Consider the following 22,360-nt stretch of genomic DNA (forward strand, 5'->3'; position numbering starts at 1 on the left):
GACAAGCACAAACCTTTTTTATATAAAAATGGATAACAGCAAAAAGTGTTCACATTGGGATTAATCATCCCAGTCAGACGTATTCATGCTATTAAAATTCTTGTGCTATAATGCAGGGGAAGCTGTGTACAGATATTGTACACAGTATTACAAAACTGTATTAACCATCTGTGCTTAAAAACTTGAAAGCTCAAGTACAAACAAAGACTAAGTATAAAGTAGACATATATGCATGTTTCCTACAGGAAGGGAGGATATCAGAGAGAGTGCAGAAGGAGAACCGAGTAACTTATTTTAGTCACTAATCCTCTCCTACTGTCTAAGAGAAAGACCTAGATGTAAAGCTATGATTTTGTCATGGAGGCCATGGAAGTCATAGAATCCATGCCTTCCAAAGACCTCCGTGACTTTAGCCTGCAGGTGGCTGGGAGCTGCAGGGTCCCACTGCCGCCAGCGGAGGCCGTGAGCTGTGGGGTACCCCCGCCGCTCCCAGCCATCTCAGGCGGCAAGGGGGACCCCGCTGCACCTGGCCATCGTGTGGGACCCCACAGCTCCAAGCCAAGGGAGAAGGGGGACCCTGAAGCTCTGAGCCCCCATGGGTGGTGGGGGCCCCCAGAACTCCCAGCCAGGCCCACAGCTACAGAGCGGCTCCCCATTTTGTCAGATATTTTTAGTAAAAGTCAGGGACAGGTCACAGGCTTCTGTGAATTTTTCTTTATTGCCCGTGACCTGTCCCTGACTTTTACTAAAAATATCTGTGAAAAAATCTTAGCCTTGCCTATATGTACAGCAGTCAGAAGGAGAGCTTATGACCATTCTGGTTTCAATCAAAGCCAGCAATTCAAAAAACAGAAGTAACTTTGGTGCAATACCCACAGAGACAGGACAATTAAGAGGGTAGATTTTTAAAATACTCCAGACAGTTTTGAACCATCTGTGACCTACTTTATTATTGAACAGAAAGCGACAAAATCAAATTATTCAGAATCAGGATGGACAATTCTGCTTACATTATAAGACAGGATACCATAAAATAAAAGAAACAGGGAGGTGCATTCACAAAAGACATTACTGTTAGTAATACACATTCCCAGGAGGTGAGTGTGAAGTTCAGAGTGCACATTCAGCAAAGGCTACACAAGGCACAATACGGTGCTGTATATACTGTATATACATTAACAGCACCTTCACCCAGCCAGATACACTGTACTTTGCCTGCATGCAGAGAGGACAATTCAACCGCCAAGAGGATTTTAAGGCCTTATGCTTGGGTGATTTTCCGATGAAGTGAGCTGTAGCTAATGAAAGCTTATGCTCAAATAAATTTGTTAGTCTCTAAGGTGCCACAAGTACTCCTTTTCTTGCCCTAGTAGGAATCATTTGCCTTGTAAATTACACAGAGTGGGAAGGGAGAGGGTTGCAGCTTCATCTCACATGTGCCAAGAGGAAACAGACTGGCAAGGTGAGCAGAGGAGTGGTCTCAGCTAAAATAAACTAGTAATATTTAATGGGGATTTTGCAGTCTTTTCCAAGACAAAATTTATGACAACTGTCAAAAGCAAAATAAAACAATTGCAGGAAAAGGAGAGGCACATATCAACATCATGACCTGTCTTAAACAGATCTCTGTTTCCCATTCCAGACATAAATTTGTAACAAAACACAAGACCTAGACACGCCTGGCAACCAGACCGACAAAAGTGTCATTGCTTCGCACCAACGTACTATCATTATCTGTGTGAATACAGGAGGTTGTATTGTCCAGGTGAACTCAAAACAAAAAAATCAAGGTTTAGAGGGAAACAGACAGTGACAGACCCTATTTCCATTTTGGGAAGAAGGTTGGGATTTGGAAGTAAAGTCACTGTTGTGAAGACCAAGATCACAGTAGTAGGAACCCTGTATCAACAGGAAGAAAAACCTGAAAACTCTGCTTAATGTGAAGGAATTGTCAAATTCTGTATTAATTCCTTTAAATTAGGACAGTGGTTCTCAACTTCATTGCACTGTGACCCCCTTCTGACAACAAAAATTACTACACGACCCCAGGAGGGGGGAACGAAGCCTGAGCCTGCCCAAGCTCTGCTGCCCTGGGCAGGGGGCCAACGCTGAAAGGCTATAGTCCTGGGCTGGGGGTGGGAGGGAAAGGGCTGTAAGCTAAGCCCTGCCGCCCAGGGCTGAAGCCCTCAGCTATCGGCTTCAGACCTAGGTGATGGGTTTGGCCTTTAGCTTCAGCCCTGGGAATTAATCTGACTGAATCCCCAGAGTAGACCGCACTAGATCAACAGAAAAATTCTTCAATTGACCTAGCTACCATCTCTCATGGAGGTGGAGTACCTACACCAATAGGTGAACCCCTTCCATTGGCACAGGTAGCATCTACACTGAAGCATTACAGCGGTGCAGCTGTGGCATTTCAAGTATAGACAATTCCTCAGGCACATAAGCACTTAGACACTTGAAAATCTGACCTCATGTGAAAGAACATATTACTCTCATCCACTATATCCACCAGTTTAATGCTTAAAAGCTCTGAAGCCTAGTGAAAAAAAATCTATATATTCCATTTATCATATTGTCTTGTCCTTGTGCAGAGGAATTACCAATGTATACAAAACAGCAGAGGCACCTCTCATTTAGCTATCATAAATAGATCGTATTTCAGATTTTTAGAACAAATTTCAGTAACAAACAAGCTGCACTATTTTGTGCATCATTGATCGAAATCTGCCAGCAACAGCTTTTCCTAGAATTATTTTCCATAGCTTCAGACTTGGGGAGTCAGAGTGAAGTGAAGCGGAAATGGGGGAGATGAAGGAGAGAAGAGAAGGGATTATATTCTTCGGCTTGGAATTCTTATTAAGATGAAGGTGAGGTTTTATAAAGACAAAATTATTTGCTTTTTCTTGATTTTTCTTTGATTATCAGCATCTCTAACCTTCCCTGAACAGGAGAGACCCTGACAGCTGCAGAATGTGGAATAGAGAACCAAGACAGGCTGCAGCAAACCAGGTTTAACAAAACGTCTGTTCCCACTCAGTTAAACAAGAAACCCAGTAAAACTAGGAAGTAAAAACCAGGCCTTCAAGTAGTAGAAAGGCAGTTTACAACACTTAATAGGACTATTAGTTTCCCAAAAGCTTTAGGAAAAATGAGGTATTATATACTTATACTGTAGCATACAGTAACATACAATATTATGGTTAAGGCATGTTAAGAATTAAATGGCTTGGAGCTTTGCATGCACTAATACCACATTTGCAAATTAAAACCTGTTCTCTGTTTTAAACATATGGGTAGGATGTAAATCTGTATTGTTCTAAGGGAGTAATGTTGGAGATGGAGTTTATTATGCCCTATAAAGACAGCTCAGCTACGTTACTGTTCCCCTAAACCTTACTCTCCCTTCAAATAGTGATCAGAATTACTGTTAGTAATGAAGACACCAAGGAGTGAATAACATGATTGTAATCATGCGCTACATAAACTCCATGCTACAAACCCTGCAGTTTCCACAGAAATCATTTTAATATTTAAATAGAAACCAACCAACTTCTCCTCCCTGGATGGCTTCTTTGTAGATTTTCTGCTCTCCCCGCTGTAGTTGGAGCTCTAGAGTATGTCATTAAAGAACAAGAACATCATTTATCAGAGATGCTGGCACAATCAAAAGAGCAACAAGTCCTCTGAAAAGACTGTACAGTGTTTCCTTTTGTCAAAAAGTTCAGCAAGATTGGCAATACTTAAACTGTTTAAACAACAAAAAATGTCCTTGTATGTGTTGTCTTTTCATAAGTGTCCTTGTTGCAATTTCAGCTAATTACTGCAAATTTAAGGCAGGCATAACGTACAAAGCTACAATTTATTACAACTATATCTTCAATTTTATGTTTTTTCCACTGAGACTTGCTGCACATGTCCACATCGCTAGTTGTCTGGAGTTTTGATCACTGTACGCCTCCTTATGCATATAATGGATGTAGCTACATGAAGTTTACTGCACTTACTCAGTTCATTCTCTAGGTTCCACATGTAACAGCTAAATACACAAAAAGTGTAAAGGCTACAGGAAAAAAAAGTTTACAACGGGGAATTAAAACAAATGCTGGCTTCTGCAAAATGCTTAAGTATATGCTCAACTTTAAGTATGTAAGTAACCCCATTGAATGCTACAGGGTTACTCACATGCTCTGAGTTAAGCATCTACTTAAATGCTTTGCTTAATTGGGTCTTAAAGCTGTTTTATGTTCTCCTTGTATATGCAAGGCTTTTAGTTTGCATGATGTTTATTGAATCCCATTTCTTTAAAGAGAAGCAAATTCTAGTGGTCTGGAGATCAGCTTGCTACAGCATCATTGTTGGCCTTCATGGTGGTAAACACAAGATAAGGGAAAAACCATGAAGGGAAAAATTTACAGAATAGTACATTAAAGGGGAAGCTGGACAAAGATTCCATATTAATGGTCTTGAGCACTTGTTCTGAAACTGCAATCCACTGAACACAGGTCATCCATACATGGACAATGTGGCTTAATTAATGATGAAATTAATTTTTTCTGACTTAATTGTGCATACTGTTTAACATAGTTTTTTCTACTTTTAATAAGCAGTAGCATATTCACATGGCTATAATGTAGCTATGGTGATGCACACAATGGACCTCCATCTCAAATGGTCCCTTGCAAGACTTCATCCTTCATGAAGAATCAGTGAGAGAGGTTAGGCTTCTTAAATCCCTGAAAATTGCATCTTCCAACCTCTTTTGTGGCTGACCTCATGCTCTACATCCTTCAACCTCAGCTCTGTAAACCTTCTGTAGAAGTGTACCTTCTGCATTTTGGACATGACCCCACCATAGTAGTCATCTTGTTCTCGGCTGGTACAAGACTGCAACTTGCTGGGATCATCTAAATATATCCTCCTTTGTGATAGAATCAAGCCAAGGGATGTTAAGCATATGCTAATTTTTGACATTAAAGAGAGTTTAGTTCTCTCCTCAGCTGTTTTTAATGGCTATGTTTCTGCTCCATCTAACAGGGTTATCACCATCAAACTGAATCACACCTCATACCTTAGATGTCACACAGTGTGTGTAAGACAACATTTACAAATACTTTAGTAATACCGTTTGATATGTAGTTCGCAACTCTATGAAAGTTCAGACATTTGTTGTATGCAAAACTATTGTCTTATAGTTGTATTTATGAAAAACACTACCTTCAGATAGAGATCAATAGAATAAATCCCTTTTACGTGTTCACAATTTAACAAATGAACTAATCTTTCTATGTTAGGCTTGGGGTTTTAAAAATTTTTACATTGGGGAAACACATAAAAATGAATTGATTGTACAGATTCAATTAGATATTTCATGCCCATATTCCAATGACAATCAGATCTCTATAAAGGATGCATGAAAGAGCTCCAGAGACTCCAGTCCAAGCTATATTTCTACTGCCAAAGTATTTTTCTCCATAACTTGTTTTGGGTTTTTTTACCCAATTAGTGTTGACAGAACTATATTCTGGCCCTCAAATCCTACCTGAATTTTCTCAGGCCCAGTCTTTTTCCTTCCCACTCACGGCCTCTTAGAATCATAGATGATCAGAGTTGGAAGAGACCTCAGGAGGTCCAACCCCCTGCTCAAAGTAGGATCAATCCTCAACTAAATCATCCCACCCAAGCCTTTGTCAAGCAGGGCCTTAAAAACTTCTGAGGATGGAGATTCCACCACCTCCCTAGGTAACCCATTCCAGTGGTCCACCACCCTCCTCCTGAAATAGCTTTTCCCTAATATCCAACCTAGACCTCCCCCACTGCAACTTGAGACCATTGCTTCTTGTTCTGTCATCTGCCACCACTGAGAACAGCCTACCTCCGTCCGCTTTGGAACCTCCCTTCCACTAGTTAAAGGCTGGTATCAAATCCCTCTCACTTCTCTTTTGCAGACTAAATAAGTCCAGTTCCCTCAGCCTCTCCTCCTAAGTCATGTGCCCCAGCCCCCTAATCATTTTTGTTGCCCTCCGCTGGACTCTCTCCAATTTGTCCACATCCCTTCTGTAATGGGGGGCCCAAAACTGGATGCAGTACTCCAGATGTGGCCTCACCAGTGCCAAATAGAGGGGCATAATCACTTCCCTCCATCTGCTAGCAAAGCTCCTACCAATGCAGCTCAATCTGCCATTGGCCTTCTTGGCAACAAGGGCACTCTGTTGACTCATATCCAGCTTCTTGTCCATTGTAATCCCCAGGCCCTTTTCTGCAAAACTGCCATTTAGCCAGTTGGTCCCCAGCCTGCAGCACTACATGGGATTCTTCCATCCCAAGTGCAGGACTGTGCACTTGTCCTTGTTGAACCTCATCAGATTTCTTTTGGCCCAATCCTCCAATTTGTCTAGGTCACTCTGGACCCTATCCCTATCCTCCAGAGTATCTACCCCTCCCCCCAGCTCAGTGTCATCTGCGATCTTGCTGAGGGTGCAATTCATCTCATCATCCAGATTATTAATGAAGATGCTGAACAAAACCAGCCCGAGGACTGACCCTTGGGGCACTCCGCTTGATACTAGCTGCCAACTAGACATCGAGCCGTTGATCACTACCTGTTGAGCCTGATGATCTAGCCAGTTTTCTATCCACCTTATAGTCCATTCATCCAATCCATACTTCAACTTGCTAGCAAGAATACTGTGGGAGACCATATCAAAACCTTTGCTAAAGTCAAGGTACATCACGTCCACCGCTTTCCCCATATCGATCGAGCCAGTTATCTCATCATAGAAAGCGATCAGGTTGGTCAGGCAAGACTTGGCCTTGGTGAATCCTGTGGTTTACTTTTTTTTGTTTTGTTTTTTTATGGACTTGGTTGTGCCTCTACAGAGGAGCAGATGCCTAGTGACCTGCACGAGTTGCAATATGGAAGTCGGGGGAAAATGCCTTCCAAAGCAGGGACCAAAAAAAGAGCATCTGCTATTTTGCTTTAGAAAAAGCCCCCAGTAAAGGAGACAGTTAATTTCTGGAAAAGTTTCCTGTTAATTCCATGAACTTGAGTGGCATTTTTTAGAAACTCTCTACTAACCCTGCTAGATTTTCTACTCTGGGATGATCCATACATGTCTTCATCATAACCATTTGTCTGTCATGAGAGAAAAATGAGAGAGAAAAAACTTAAATGAAACCAAAAGAGGTCTCAGGAAAAGTCATCATTTATTCAGAGCTAAGACATAGATGGTGCTTTTTCCACAAGTACACCAGGGACATTGGTTCCCCAGGGATCATTATGACTTCAGACAGCTCATATAACACTTGACAGTTTTGTCTGCCAGCAATACCTGTAAACCATCAAAGATGTCCCTGTTTTCACGTCAAATTTTTGTAAAAACAAAACATCAGCAGAATGTATTTAAAGTATCAGTCTTTTCAGATTCCTTGGGATGTGAAAAGGGATGGTTTCACTTCAGTCTACTGAAGGGAATGGGAAAGTTGGTCCAATAAAAGAAATTACCTCACCCATCTTGTCTCTCTTAATCCCTAAAATTGTTATTGATAGGTTTTACTTTTATTACAAATATTCTCTACGTATTTTGAATGCATCACTAAAAGGAACATCAGACAAACTAAGCTGAATCTGTTTTCAAACAAAATGCAACTGCATACTCACTGAAGAGTTGTATGCCAAATTACAGACTGAAACAAATTAAAATGATAAATCCCCTCAAAAACAGAATTGGTAACAACAGCCTGTAATAAAGCGATGTCAAAATGCACCAGTGCATAAACATTTGCATTCATCTAACAGGATTACCAATGATTGAATTTCTAATCACAAACTACACATTTCAAACAGTCCCCTGGCAACATATATGTTGCATATTCTCTCCAATAAATGTATGTGAAAAAACTGAAAATGCTTCTTTCAAAGAACAATGAAATTTAACAAAATCAATAAGAAACTAATTTTTAATCAGACTATCTTCTATATCAGCAAAGAAATAAAAACCCATTAGCTAGCATGCTAATGCTGTTAATAGTTAATTAAATTTATACAGTACAGTGGAGTAAGATATTACTGTAGCAATTAGTGAGACACTTATTTTTGGAGTCATCATAGATTTCCTAGAAAATTTGAGCATTTGCAGTGAACAAAATATTTGACATGTTCCAGCTTTCTGTTGGCCTTTCTACTTGCGTATGCACAGAGAAAAACCTGATTAATGTGGATGTGATTAGGGTCTTCATACTACAGAGACTTATGCACATGCTTAACTTTAGACTGCAGTATGAGAGGCTAACAATATCATGTACATTTGTGAACAAACCTTACGGAATTACAACAAACTTTGGTGAATTAAACTGAACCTTACTGAATTACGGTTAATACCTTTAGGGTCCACTGTATTAAAAATGCAATTGTGAACATGTTATGGCACTGTATGTACTCTCTCTAGTAGGGACAGGGATGCTAATTAATTTCTTCCTTTATCAACCTTAGAAGCTATTCCCTTGGGGAGGGTGCACGTACTTGTTCAAACAGGATTTGCCAGGGATCAACAGAGCAAGAAACAATTTTTTGGATAAATAGCCTAGTTTTAAAGTGATCTAGGGCCTTGTTTCTGATGCAGCAAACGGCTAGGACCTCTGGTCCATGGAGGGTCACAAGCCTTCGGGAAGGACTGGAAGGACTTGGCCTGCTGAGGCCTCATAAGACCACGTGCCTGTTCTGATTTGAAGCTGTAATTAACTTGTAACCACAATGACTCCCCTAGAAAGGAGGCTTGAAGGACTGCTCCTGCCAGAATCCATGTTAGGGTTGGGACTCTGGTAAGCTTATAAACATCTGTGTAAGGTTCTTTTAAAATATTTTCTCCGTAGTGCTTTTACCTTAAGACTAAAGTAGGCTTGCTTAGAAAGAACTGTGTGGTTATTTATATCTGTAGCAGTCACTCTTATCTGTCTCTGAAGAGAAAGCAGACAGATCTGTTTAGGCAGCGTGTCTTTGTTGGGAAATACACATTGAAAGCAGGGAACTGAGCAGCCTGTGAATACCCTTATCAGAAAGGAGAGACATGCAGCTCTCCACCCAGAAAGGCAACAGCTGGGGAGCTGAAACATGAGAGTCAATGCTCTTACTGAACCACTGTGAGGAAATGCAGGGACAGTTGCCCTGAACTGTCGCATTCATCATAAGAGTTACTATGAACAAAGTTGTGGCAGACAGACAAAATGAGTAAATATTTGCCACATTTCCACCTCCAGGGTATTTACTGTATTATTTGGCAATATATTTTGGACTAAATGCAATATTCCAATTGACGACAAAAGAAAGCCTACATGTAGGTGCCCTGTGGAAGTCACATAAAGATTAATTTTACAATAACCTTCTCTAGAAAAAAAAAAACAGGTGATTGAAATGTCTTTGGCATGAAATCAATGCAGCAAGAAAACTAGTCCCTAGTTTGGTGGAGGCATTTACATCTGATGACCTCCCCTCTCACCGCCCCGGTTCTGCAAAACCAAGTCTGCATTCCTACCTGGAAGCAATCAAACTCTATTTTCCTTAAAAAAAAAGGTTTCAGAAGTCAGTTCTGTGGATGTTTGAGGGGGAGTCTGTTTTTTAAAGATGGCTATTCTTTGAGTTTTGAAAATTTTCCAGTGTAAAGCTCCTTAACAAGTAGCCTGTAAAAATTGTTTTATTTAATGAAGCACTCTAGAAACTTAAAGCATTGTTCAGTTATTAGCTACTTGCATGTGCTTGTTATATTGAATGTTGACCCATTACTTTTACTGGTTTGCTACTTTAAATGACATTCTCCTTCCTCCTGCCTCATGGAAAAAATACATTAGTTATCAGTCATACTAGCCACTACCATCTTTTCCCTACATCTTTCTACTCACTAATGTAATATATGAAGATAGAGTATCTTGAAAAAAATCCTACAAACAGTACTGCTGTATAATCATTTGGGCTGAACTGCATTTTGTAATAAGCAAGTGATACTTAGTGCTTTTTGACAGGTTTCAGAGTAGCAGCCGTGTTAATTTGTTAGTCTCTAAGGTGCCACAAGTACTCCTTTTCTTTTAGTGCTTTTTATGCACCCACAACCACAAAGAGCTACAATATATTCTTGGCATGAGGCTGATGTATCAGTATAAACGAAAACTATTTGTCCCAATCTGGCCATAACCCTATGGCCAACAATTTTTGCAAGTTCTCTCCAGCCCCATCATAACCCTCTCAGAGGAAAACACTCTCTAAATACATACTGTATTGGAGTTCTTCTTTTTGGGCCTCTCATTTTCTAATCCAGCCTGCAGTGAGAGTAAGAATACCCGGTGAAAAGATCAATGAATTCTTGTATTTCTATTTTCCCCATGTCCTACATGCAGATCTACATGCAAAAACCAGGTCCTGTATTCCTACAAATCGACAGAGCATGATTCAATATACACACTCAGTGAGGATATAGAAAATAAAAAAAAAAAATCACACCAGATTCAGATTGCTAGTTTATGATTTAAAATGATTAAAGAATGATAACCATGCAGTTAACATTAATAGCTGCAGTTAAAACTATTCATGCCTGTTGGGTTAAATCAAATAATAGAGTCCTCTACCATATATACGTACTACATCAATATATCCATGCAAAAACTGAGCACAGCAAGTGTTAGACTCATAGAATATCAGGGTTGGAAAGGACCTCAGGAGGTTATCTAGTCCAACCCCCTGCCCAAAGCAGGACCAATCCCCAATTTTTACTCCAGATCCCTAAATGGCCCCCTCAGGGATTAAACTCACAACCCTGGGTTTAGCAAGCCTGTGTTCAAACCACTGAGCTATCCCTCCCCCCAGTTAGAGCTGTATCTGAATATAGGCCACTGACCAAGGAAATAGAATATATTGGGTGAACAAATTCTTAATTTGAAATAGGGGTAGGGAATGCAAAAAAAGAGAGAAACACACAGCCTTCAATGAAATTGGCCGCAAAAGCTTGTTTTCAAGTTCTGATGTGGAGGCCTGAAGCACTGATTCACAACAGCCAGCTAGAGGGAGGTAGAAATGATGCTTAGTTCAAATGAAGTGGAACTGCTCTTCATTCAGCAGCTTTTAAAAAAAGATGATCTTGTACTTTGCCTTTTGTGGAGGCACAGCAAGACCCTATGCTCTATCACAACAGACTCACAAGAGAGTAGTATTAATGTTGTGTTGTAATCTAAACCCAAATTTAAGGATCCCAATCTTAAAATCCTTTATTTTTTGCAAATAAAAATACTGTAACTATGAATGTTGATTTTTATCTTCACAAGCAAAGATAAGGCTATTCAGACATGGTATATACTGTACTGCAGATTTATTCATCTTCTGTTTCCCGGAACAGATCTACTTGAAATGAGTTATGTAAAATAAAAGGTGCTTGAAATACATGGGAAATGAAAGTTGTATATAATATTCAACTCTAATAGGTAATAGCTTTTCTACCTAGATTTTAGTGATTTCCAAGACAGCTCTTTGCACAATGGGGAAAAATGTCCAAGAGATACTCCTGGGGGAATTCTGCACCACTGTGCATGTGCAGAATTCATGTCCCCGGCAGACTGCTTTGCGTCCCTGCAGAAAAATGACTTTCTGACAGTTAAGCAAAGGGAAGCTGCAAGAGCAGTCATGCACCATTCCATAGCTGCGCAGGTACATTGTTTCAGGCACCTGGAGCCGTCGGCAGAGAGGTAAATCACTGCAGGGCTGGGGACATCCCAGCCAGTGACTCCTACCCTGAGCCGAGATCAGATGCTAGTTCCAGCTGGGCTGGAGGCAGCAGAGGATGGGACTTCCTCTTTCCCTACAAGGAGTGGCTAGGGCTGTGTCAGACCCATTCCCAGAAACCTCCCCCAGCTGCAGGAAGCTCAGCATCCTTCCCTGCTTCCTGCCCTCGTCGCTCTTCAGCTGTGGGGGAGGGATCACTGTACAGGGAGCTGGTCCCCCATCTGCCCAACGCCCATGAATCCTGAGCTCCCACACCCAGACACCCCCGCTGAGCCTCACCCCATACTCCCAGAACCCTCCTAGCCCTCCATACATCAGCTCCTTGAACCCCCTGCATCTGAAGCCCTCTGCACCCAGACCCCCTGCATCAGGACCCCCACCCCTGTAACCAGATCACTCCCATTCAGCTCCCTGCACTCAAGTCCCCACGCCACTGACCCCCCAATTAGCTGCACCCAGACCCCCAAGCCCCATTCCCCCAGCACCCAGACCTCCCTGCTGAGACCCCACACCCAGACCCCTCCACTGAGTCCCAACCACTTTCACCTGGAAGCTCCTGCAGAGTCCCATTGCCCCTGCACCTGGAATCCCTCCAACGAGCCTCTGTGCATCCAGATCCCCCCCATACCTAGACCCTCCCACTGAGCTGTCTGCAACCAGATTGTCCCACACAGAATCCTCTCACCCCACACCTGGATCTCCCCCCATACAGAGCCCCTCCGCACTTGGATCCTGCCTGGTTGAGCCTGCTCACCCACACATGGCACAGAGGGGCAGGGCCCCTGAGTGTTTCTGGGGTAGGCCCAGACCTTGTGCTGTGTCAGGGTCAGGTGCAGCCTCGCCACTGACTCCATGTCCCGGGGGTGGGGAGGCTGTAGCGTGATCTCCCACCTTCGTGCAGTCAGTGGCCTGTGCTCTGCACTGCCATGCTGGAGCCTCTGCATTTATTTATTGACAAATAAAACGTGCAGAATTTCAAAATATTGCGCGCAGAATTTTAGGCGCAGAATGCCCTCAGGAGTAAAGAGGAAAAAAGTTCACTGTTCATGTCTCAATTAAACACACATTTTGAAAAGAGTGAGCTTTGTATTTGTGAAGGTTACCACACAGAGCACTGGAGAATGAAGCCATCTCTCCTCTGAGCAGGTACAATGTAAGTAGTGGTAATGCAAGTTTCTCCACGCAGCCCTGAAGGAACGACACCTTTAGGTGGGAGTTAGTTCATTCTCCATGATTGTTATTTAATCCTTTGCCTTGCTGAGTCTGACAAATGTCATAATGCTAAGTGAAACAGTGGGATGAGTCTCATTCCTTACAGTCAGGTATCCACATCAGAGATCATAACACTGCTATCATGATCATTTGCCTTTTTGGGTCTCCTTCTCTACTATTGACCAGATATAGCAATAGGCGTTAGAAATTGTGGAAAAAAAGTACAATCACACACTGCAACTTCAGACCATTCTCACCACTGGATAGGCACTGGCATACTCCAAGTCAGACTGTCAAGAGCATGAGAGGAAACAAAAACTATCAGGAAGACATAGGCACTGAGGTGTAAAAGTTTAAAATTCCTTGGTTTTGAGCAACGAGAGCACAAATGCCACCACCGGTTCAGAAGTAAGGAATTTCAGCAACCATCAACCAGATTAACGAGAGAAACAGAGACAAGTCCTTGTATGCTGCATCACTATTGGGCGATAATTCAACAATATTTCACCTTGTGGGATCTTGGATGTGGGAGTTGGCCCATTATGAAATTATTAGGGAAAACTGTGGAGAATTTGCAGTAGAAGAAGACTGAAACCAGGATCATGTGTCTTAAAAAAACAGAATGATATTCTAAGTTTTTCTGCAACAAAAATCACTTAAGAGTAAAGCAAGCCTATGAGGCTTCCAGAATGATACGGTAGGATACTTGGGCAGTTTTCATCTGTCTCGGAACAAATCACAGTAAAACATTCTTAGAGGAGAATATTCCAGGCAAAAAAACTCTAAGAAATTGCTGATTTTGGAGGACTGGGAGGTTTCACATGGTAGTAACTTTTCTGACATTGCTCCACTGTTCGGAAACTTCCTGTGCAAAAGAGAAAGAACCAACCCTTCAAGAGAAAATTTGTAAATTCTACTCATCTTGTATGGTATTCCATGAGTGACCATATAGATATTTCAAGGAACTTTCACAGGAAGCAAAACAGCTTCTTTTTGTAAGAAATTAAAAAAATCTGTTTAACACCAAATTCAAATATGAAGATTTCCATAATACAAAATCCAAATATGAAGTTTTCTATAACAAGTAAACTTTGAAACAAAAGGTTTTCAAACAAATTCCACCTTTACTTACTGACAAAGACCCGAGTTCAGATTTCTCTGTGAATCTAATCTAGTTTCACACAAACTTAAATAGAGACAAGATATAGTTCCCTTGTTTCTAAAGTATCAGAGGGATAGCCATGTTAGTCTGGATCTGTAAAAGCAGCAAAAAATCCTGTGGCACCTTATAGACTAACAGACATATTGGAGCATAAGCTTTCGTGGGTGAATACTCACTTCATCGGATATATTCACCCACGAAAGCTTATGCTCCAATACATCTGTTAGTCTATAAGGTGCCACAGGACGCCTTGTTTCTAAAGTGTTCTTTATGTTAACAAGGCTTAGCAAAAGAAGCAGAGAACCCTGAACTCAGATCTTAGGAGGCCAGGTTTTCATTTCACTTTTATACATACATAAAAAAGCCAAACCAAAGACCCCTGAAAGAAGTCAACAGAAGCATAACTAAATGTCTACACAAACCACTTAAAGCATATTCACAATTTTGTCTTGTCAAGCAATTGTGAGCCAGGTATCAATCCTAAGAATATAATTAGTTTTATTTTGTTTCAGTGTGAATAAAATCATGTGCATTAAACCAAGGCTATTAAGGGACAGACTTTGGCTCAGACTTATAAGCTAAATATATCTACCTCCTGTTTTCCTTGGCCTGAAGTCACAATTGCCCCTGGGTCAGGGCAGGAAATCTCAGGGGTTTCTCATTCTTCAAGTGTTAAAATTAAGGGGTCAAACCTCCCTCAATGTGTGTGCAAAACTCAAATATTTGGATTTGTGATCATTCATTGAGAAATGCCCCCCTTTTAACAGTCATATAGGAAATTAGGTGCAATACGTTAGGGATATTATGGCATAAAGTTTCTTCCACAAGACTCTATTAGACAAAGTTTTCCATCAAACAAAGGACATTGCTCACAAACTTAACTAGTAAATATTTATGAGCTAGATTTTCAGCTGCTGCTAGTCACCGACTTCAGTGGCTACACCAGTTTGCACCAGATAAAGATCTGGCTCTTAAAATTGAAAGACTGTATGGTTCGTAGCATGGGAATACTGTTGGATATTAGGGATGCTTATTTGCACTCCAGAGAGATTAGAAATCAGACATTTCTTTTGGGTGAGGAAATGCAGCCTGTTTAGTGAAATGCAAGTTTTAATTACCAATGGCCATCAGAATAAAGTATATTAAGGTCTAATAGGGACCCTTATTCATGAGGATTTTGGAGATGATATTTCAGTCATTAATTTCCTCACAGGCCATGAAAATACACTTATAGTCAGGACTGGATAAACAGTTTAATTGAAAATTGCCCAGAACAAACTAAACTGAAACCTCAAGTGCTCTAGTAATGAAAGCATTTTTCCCTAATCAGTTCCATGCACAATTTTATTGAAGTTTAATTAAACTAAAATCTAAAAAAATCCATTTTAATGTTCATATTTCTTAACCTTTTCCTCATCATTGAGGAAAACCCGTTGATTATTGCTTTCTTGTTAGTGAAATAAAGAATGCAAGGTCATAAAGGTATCAAGCACATTCTAGTTATACTGTTTGGGAAAATTAAATTAATCCACAATTCCAGGAGGTGGGAATGTTACAGTAAAACCAATGTCACATCATGAATAGTATATAGATGTCACACAAAAAGGGAATGAGACACTCATAATACAAGATATACTGTATGTCCACTAAAAGATGGGAATTTAATTAGCAATCACTCATTCAATTTGTTTCCCCAGTGGTGAAATTTTAGGCCTTTTACATATAAATATAAAACTATTTAGAGGAAAATAAGACCATTCCATTCAACAGTTACTCGGGATATTCCTCCAGAAAGAAAAACAAACATTAACTCTTAGTTGAGTAAATAATTACAAGATCTTCCAAGAGCTGCATGAAACCTCCCTGCAAATGGTGAAAGCTAGGATTAAGGATGTGGATCATTCTTTAAAATATATAATCTTAATTTGTCTGAGTTGAATAATCTATATCAGGGATTCTCAACCTTTTTTCCCCGAGGCTCCCCCCAACATGCTATAAAAACTCCACAGCCCCCCTGTACCGTAACAACTATTTTTTCTCCAGCTTCAAGGGGTAAGAAGCAGGGCAATTGCCTGGGGCCCTACATCACAAAGGGCACCATGAAGCTAAGTTGCTCAGGCTTTGGCTTCAGCCACAAGTGGTGGGGCTCAGGGCACCAGGCTGCAGTCCTGCATGACAGGGCTTCAGCTTTCTGCCCTGGGCCCTAGCGAGTCTAACACCAGTCATGCTCAGCAGACCCCCTGAAACCTGCTGACGGGCCCCCAGGTCCCTGGCTGAGAACCACTGAACTACAGCAATCTTAAAGAGGTAAACTAATGCTATTGTTAACTGCATTAAGATTCTGTCTGCATTAGAAGAACAGAACTGGTTTAGGCACAAACGATTCTATGTGCCCACTCTAGCCATGCTAATTCATGTTCCAAACTGTTGCAGTACTGCCCTATGTCAGTACTAGTACTGCTCTAGACCATTTCAATTGCAATGGCCTCTGAGTACCTATCCCATAGGCTACAGAATTTTAAGAGTTTTTAAAAGACAATCGGAGCACCATCGGACAGTAGCAGGAGGGACTCTCTCAACCATGTGCGCTATTATGAGAGCTAATTTGGTCCACGCTGGAATTAAAATGGTGCACACTGGAATGGTAGAGTGAAGCAGTTTGATGTAGCTACATGTATACTGGTTGGGGCTATTTTGTATGTGACAAAGTGTTTTTCAGATATACTGGGAAGATATTACTGTTCTTAAAGGGTAAATTTATCTCATATAGATTGGACCTAAGTAACTGTGAGCTCCTGTGACCAGTTATCCTTCCTTAGTGCCCAGTCTCATTTCTGGGAGGAGACAGGCTCCAAACATCTCAATAATGCCGGCTTTGAGGAAGAAGTCACCTGGATCCCCAAGCTATTTAAAAAGACCAGCTAAGAACAGTATTAATACTAGTTCACAGGAACACTGAACTGATGTGCTTTCCAACAGGTGATTTACATTTAGTTTCTAAACTGTGACCCCCTCACCCCCAACACCCAACCGAGTGAATGCTGCATCATTTCTCAGATTGCTCCATATAGTCACTAATGCTGGAACAGCTTAAAAAGATCCATGCAAGAGGAAATTCTGTAGACCCACATCTTGACTAAATACCTTCCCCAGTGATTAGTGAAGAGAGTATTCAGCAGAAAAAAATCTCTACGGAATTTTATGCTTTACTTATACTCATATTTACAATTTAATGTCTATGAAACTGACAGATCTATCCAGTTCTCCTTGGACGAAAGAATTGTTGGCTTCAATGTAGGCCTCAAGTATAAGGCTACAATGTAGAAAACTAGGAGGTTTGGGAGAAATTATCAGAGCTCTCTCTAGAAGGGGTGCAGAGGAACTTATTGCAAAATGTGGGAGAACAGCAACATCAATACAAAAAATCATGCACTTAATTGTACAAGTTACTAACCCTCAGGCTTCCACGGCTACCCACTGACATGCGCTCATCTTCATCTGAAGCCTATTGAAGAGAAAGTGTAGGAGACAAACAATTAAAAGAATACAGATAACAAGCAATGAAACAAGTACCGATAGAATCAATTAACAAGCCAGAGGGAGGAAAAGATTTTGTGCTAAACTTGTTAAAAAAGGCTTGCCCAGTACATGTTTCATTTACATTAGACGACAAACATAAGAGTAAATATAACAGAGCCACGTCAAACATTGGACCATTTTCAGGCAATACAAGGAAGTTCTAAAGCATTCCCCTACAGGCTGAACAGGTTAGGAGCTTGTACAACTCCTCTTTGTGCTATGTCTGGCTCATGCAAAACAAACAGATTCATTGCTCACTTATGCAAAAGAATTGGATTTTAATTTGCAAAAACTCACCAGAATTCTTTGCAGAGAGGCATGAAGTGTTGCACAAAATTAACAGTAAATACATTTATTTTTAAAAGACACACTGCCAGCGTGCTGCAAGTGACGTATGAAAATACGTATGAAGAATGCACAAAAGAAAATACTAACCGAGGCATATCTTCTGGATCTACGAGAATAACGCTCACTGTCTTCCTATCAAAGCAGCAGAGAAAATAAGAGTGAAATGTTGAAAGGACAGAAATAGTAAAACAAAGCCTTCAGTTAGAAAAAATGAAACTCAGCAGTGTTAAGAAGGAAGCTGGATTTAGCAAGGTTTAATCTGATAATGATAGACGATGCACTATGGCAACTGAGGAAAAAAATCAGAACGTGCTATTTCCCTATACCTGTCCTCCTTCCTTCATTCCAGCCCATTCTTCACTATTATACATTTCTAAAATACAATGGCAAGTTATAAGCATTGTTTTCTTTAGCCATGTTGGTCCCAGGATAGGAGAGTGACAAGGCAGATGAGGTAATATCTTTTAGTTGGACCAACTTCTGTTGGTGAAAGATACAAGCATAGGTGTCGACTTTCTAATGTGCCCGGGGTTGCTCTCCTCTGGCTGTGCCCCCGGCCCCACCTCTACTCAATCCCTTCCCAAAGGCCCCACCCCTGCCCTGCCTCTTCCTGCCCCCGCTTCCCCCTAGCGCCCTGCCTTCCTCCCAGTGCCTCCTGCCCGCCACAGGAGGGGGAGGTGCTGATCAGCAGGGCCACCAGCCAGTGGGAGGCATTAGGGGGAGGGAAAAAGCTGATAGGGTGGTGGTGGGTGCTCTGCACCCATTTTTTTTTCCCCATGCGTGTTCCAGCCCTGGAGCACCCATGTAGTCGGTGCCTATGGAGACAACCTTTAGAGCTCCCCAGGGACCCTAAGAAGAGCTTGAAAGCTTGTCTCATTCACAGAAGCTTCTGCTTGTCTCTCTTATTAGTACCTAGACATTCACAGTGCAAACACACTGATTAAGACAGTTAAATGTACTACCCTAGTGGGTCTGAGAGCCTGTAGCTAAAAGAACACTTTCTAGTCTATAGTACCCTCAGAAAGAAGTCTTCTTCAATTTTAATGGCATTCTCTACCCTGTAAAAATGAGAAGGCAATCCACCTTTTAATGTGGATTTGACTGAAACACATGGCCTTTGCTAACAAGCTAAAAGAATCTATATCCTACTTCCAGTAACTGGGCTGTATTATACATTGCTTTGTATGGGAACTTTGAACACTGACAATGTAGTAGGATGCACTAAATTTCAACAAAATGGTTTTAACACTATTTAGCAATGGCTAAAAAGTGGAATGCAAAATAAACTTAGGTGTTATACAACTATATTTGCCACAGGAGAGTTGTTTAAATTTGTTGGTTTTCAAGCAAGCTTCAGTATTCTGTGGTTAGCACTCTGTCCAATAAAACTAAGCTCTGGATTTGGGAAGCACTAGAGATAGCGAGCTCTCGCTCTCTCTGCGGAGAGCATGCAAGGTTTTAAAGTGACAAAGGCTGACTTGTGAGCTCTCAAGGGAGTATCATCAGATTTGGCAGGTGGGTCTTGCTCATATGCTCATACTGATCACCGTTTTCAGGGTGATGAAGGAATTTCCCCCAGGTCAGCCAGACAGGGACCTTGGTTTTGTTTTTGCCTCTGTCTCTCTGCAACATGGGGTAGAGGTCACCTGCATGGGGTAGAGGTCACCTCTGGATATAACTAAGGCTACATCTACACTAGAAACTTCAAAGCGCCGCCGCAAAGTGTGAGTGTATGAGAGCGCTTTGAAGTGTGAGTGTGGTCACGCACGAGCACTGGGAAAGTGCTCTCCCAGCGCTCCTAGTAATCCACGTCCATGAGGAGAATATCTCCGAGCACTGGGAGCACAGCTCCCAGAGCTCGGAGCCTGTCCACACTAATGCTTTAAAGCGCTCAAACTTGCTAAGCTCAGGGGAATGATTTTTCACACCCCTGAGCCAGCAAGCTAGAATGCTATAAAATTAAGTGTAGACAAGCCCACACTAAATCAATTCCCTGCATTTGCCAAGGCCTTGGGCACTGGTGCACCTCAGACCCTTCTATTCTCTGCCTGTGGCACACAATAGTTTAGTCTCCTGAGGGCTGTAATACCTGAATCTAATCCAGGTCAGCAGGTTCAACACAGGGGTAATGAGGGTGGGGTTTAGTGGCCTGTAATGCGCAGGAGACCAGACTAAATGATCTGGTGGTCCCTTTTGTCCTCAGACGCAATGAGGAACTTCACCTTGTCTGGATGGTAAGTCACCTTGACAATGGTGGGAGTGTAAACCAAGAAAGTGTGTGGCTGGGGGGACAGAGGAAAGGGATCAGGATTCCAAGAATCAAGCCAACAATTTCAAGACACTAACTCATGTTACCAGGTCAGGTTACCCAAAAAGACCAGCCTGGGAACAACAGCCCGGCCTCCAGTCCCCAACTAGTGAATGGCTTTATAAACTAAGGATCAAAGAATTTCTTTTTAAAAACTGAAATAAATACATTTGAAACCAAATCTGGTCTGTTTTAGCAATTGTTTTAGTTATCAGAAAAAAAACTTTTTTCAAGGTCTTAAGCGAATTTTTGTGTGTGCTTTTAAATCAAGAAATCCATTTTTAGCAACTATTTCAATCTTATGTTATGACCATTGGACAGTCGGATATTCTTGAGAGGCTAATCTATGTTTGATGGCTTACTACACAGTGAAAGCTAGGAAGTTAGATTTCAGAACTGATGGGAGCGGGAGCATCACTAGAGTAATTTAAGAACATGCATGTTGGTGTTTGCCCTTCTAACTACTCTGTATAAGGAACAGTTGAAGAGGATAACAGGGTCAATGTGAAGATGCCTGAAAGTCCCTGGCTACAACTCTCCAAAGATTTAAGTATTTATTCAACTTAGACATTGAGAACTCAATCGGTCACGAAAATTCAGACCAAAAAAAAGTATATCCTATTGCTAATGCCAACAATAGTTTTAATGTGTTTTCATTCCAATCAGTTTTATCAGTTTGGGAACAGAGCTTTGTGAAGCAGAACAGCTTCTATAATCACATGCTATATATTAGACCCTTCAAACTGACTACAATATAAAAAATACATATAAGCAATACTCCAGATGCAGAGTTCAAAACAGTCTTCATAAGACTGGAAACTGATTCTTCAAATATAGCAATATACCTGTCCCACGGAATCTCAAAAATTGTAAGCTGTACAAGATTTCAATGGTAAAATTATTTTTAGCTTTGTTGGTCAAGGCCTACCATCCACTGCTCGATGTCACCCCACTTTGTATCCAGACCATAATATTTCTATAGACAGAAAAGGGAAAAACAGAATTCAGATGAGAAAGATAAGCACTGAACTTTGAGACATGCACTGCCAAGCTGCACAGTCCGTCTCTCACACTGAAATACGCATGCTCAAGGATTAGACAAACACGCCAGTGCAAAGCTGAAAATTGCAGAGTGACTCAGCTACTTGATGCCACTGTGAAAAGCAGCGCATGCATGAAACAAGCTTCCTTATAAAGAAGTAAAGTGTTTTGCTTTGTTTTTAAATCAATCATAAACAAAGCTGTGGGCAAAGGAGTGAGAAAGGGTATAATGAGCCTTGTGTTCCTGACCCAGTTCAGTCAAGACTTGTTACAAGGGATCTGAACATAACACTTTCAGGATGAAAAGTTCCATCAAACCATGGATTTGTACACTTGGAAGGAAGACAAAGTGATTAAAATAGAGTTAATCTCCATGTACTCTTATGAAAATGAACAATTCTTAAAAGATCCTTTTCAAAATGTTAATAGGCTTTTCCACAACTTCCATCATCATGAAAGTGGTACAATATCATGAATGGCAAGAGGTTACACGTTACAAGGAATCTGCAGTACAGTTTAGGATGTGCAGAACCACAAAAGGTGGAGGATAAGGTCTGGAAAGCCCACACCCACTCAGTACCAAATATCACATATACGTTCCGGAAGAAAGCCTTCAGTTTCTTGGTTCATATTTTCTTTGCATAACAACTCTGAAGTAACCCTACTGATTTTGTGACTGGATTAGACAAGAAGTGCTTTAGAGTTCAGTAAACTAACAATTTCAGGTTTTTTCTTCCCATATAAACACTGTATTAAAAGCTCTATTTTGGGGAGTTAATGAAAGTCTACTTAACACAAAATAATATGAAAACTTTGTGAAAGTTATGACAATTAAAAAATTACTGCTATAAAGAAGAATCACTGGAAACAAGGAGTAATATCAGCACAGTTAATTCCTGTTTAGGAGGAAGATGCACATCAGAACAATTTGACTAATTTTCTCCTCAAA

The 22,360-nt window shown here is 41.0% G+C and overlaps 1 protein-coding gene across 29 annotated transcripts in view; it reads right to left on the reverse strand.

Moving 5' to 3' along the window:
• LRRFIP1 (LRR binding FLII interacting protein 1) overlaps positions 1-22,360 on the reverse strand; it is a 200,537-nt gene that overhangs the window by 63,528 nt on the left and 114,649 nt on the right. For 7 of the 29 annotated variants that reach the window (XM_043505727.1, XM_038421176.2, XM_038421165.2 and 4 more), the window contains exons 4-6: positions 21,299-21,346; positions 18,150-18,194; positions 17,590-17,640 (exon numbers count right to left, since the gene is read on the reverse strand). The exons of 8 other annotated variants lie outside the window; for them this stretch is intronic. In XM_043505727.1, coding sequence (XP_043361662.1) covers positions 17,590-17,640; positions 18,150-18,194; positions 21,299-21,346 — 144 coding nt within the window. Of the gene's footprint in view, positions 1-3,549; positions 3,613-7,078; positions 7,136-10,263; positions 10,309-13,230; positions 13,264-17,589; positions 17,641-18,149; positions 18,195-21,298; positions 21,347-22,360 lie in introns of all 29 variants that reach the window. 14 more of the 29 variants (XM_043505725.1, XM_043505726.1, XM_043505709.1 and 11 more) reach the window with 3 other exon arrangements.

Source organism: Dermochelys coriacea, chromosome 11 (assembly GCF_009764565.3).
Source record: "Dermochelys coriacea isolate rDerCor1 chromosome 11, rDerCor1.pri.v4, whole genome shotgun sequence".
Taxonomy (NCBI): domain Eukaryota; kingdom Metazoa; phylum Chordata; order Testudines; family Dermochelyidae; genus Dermochelys; species Dermochelys coriacea.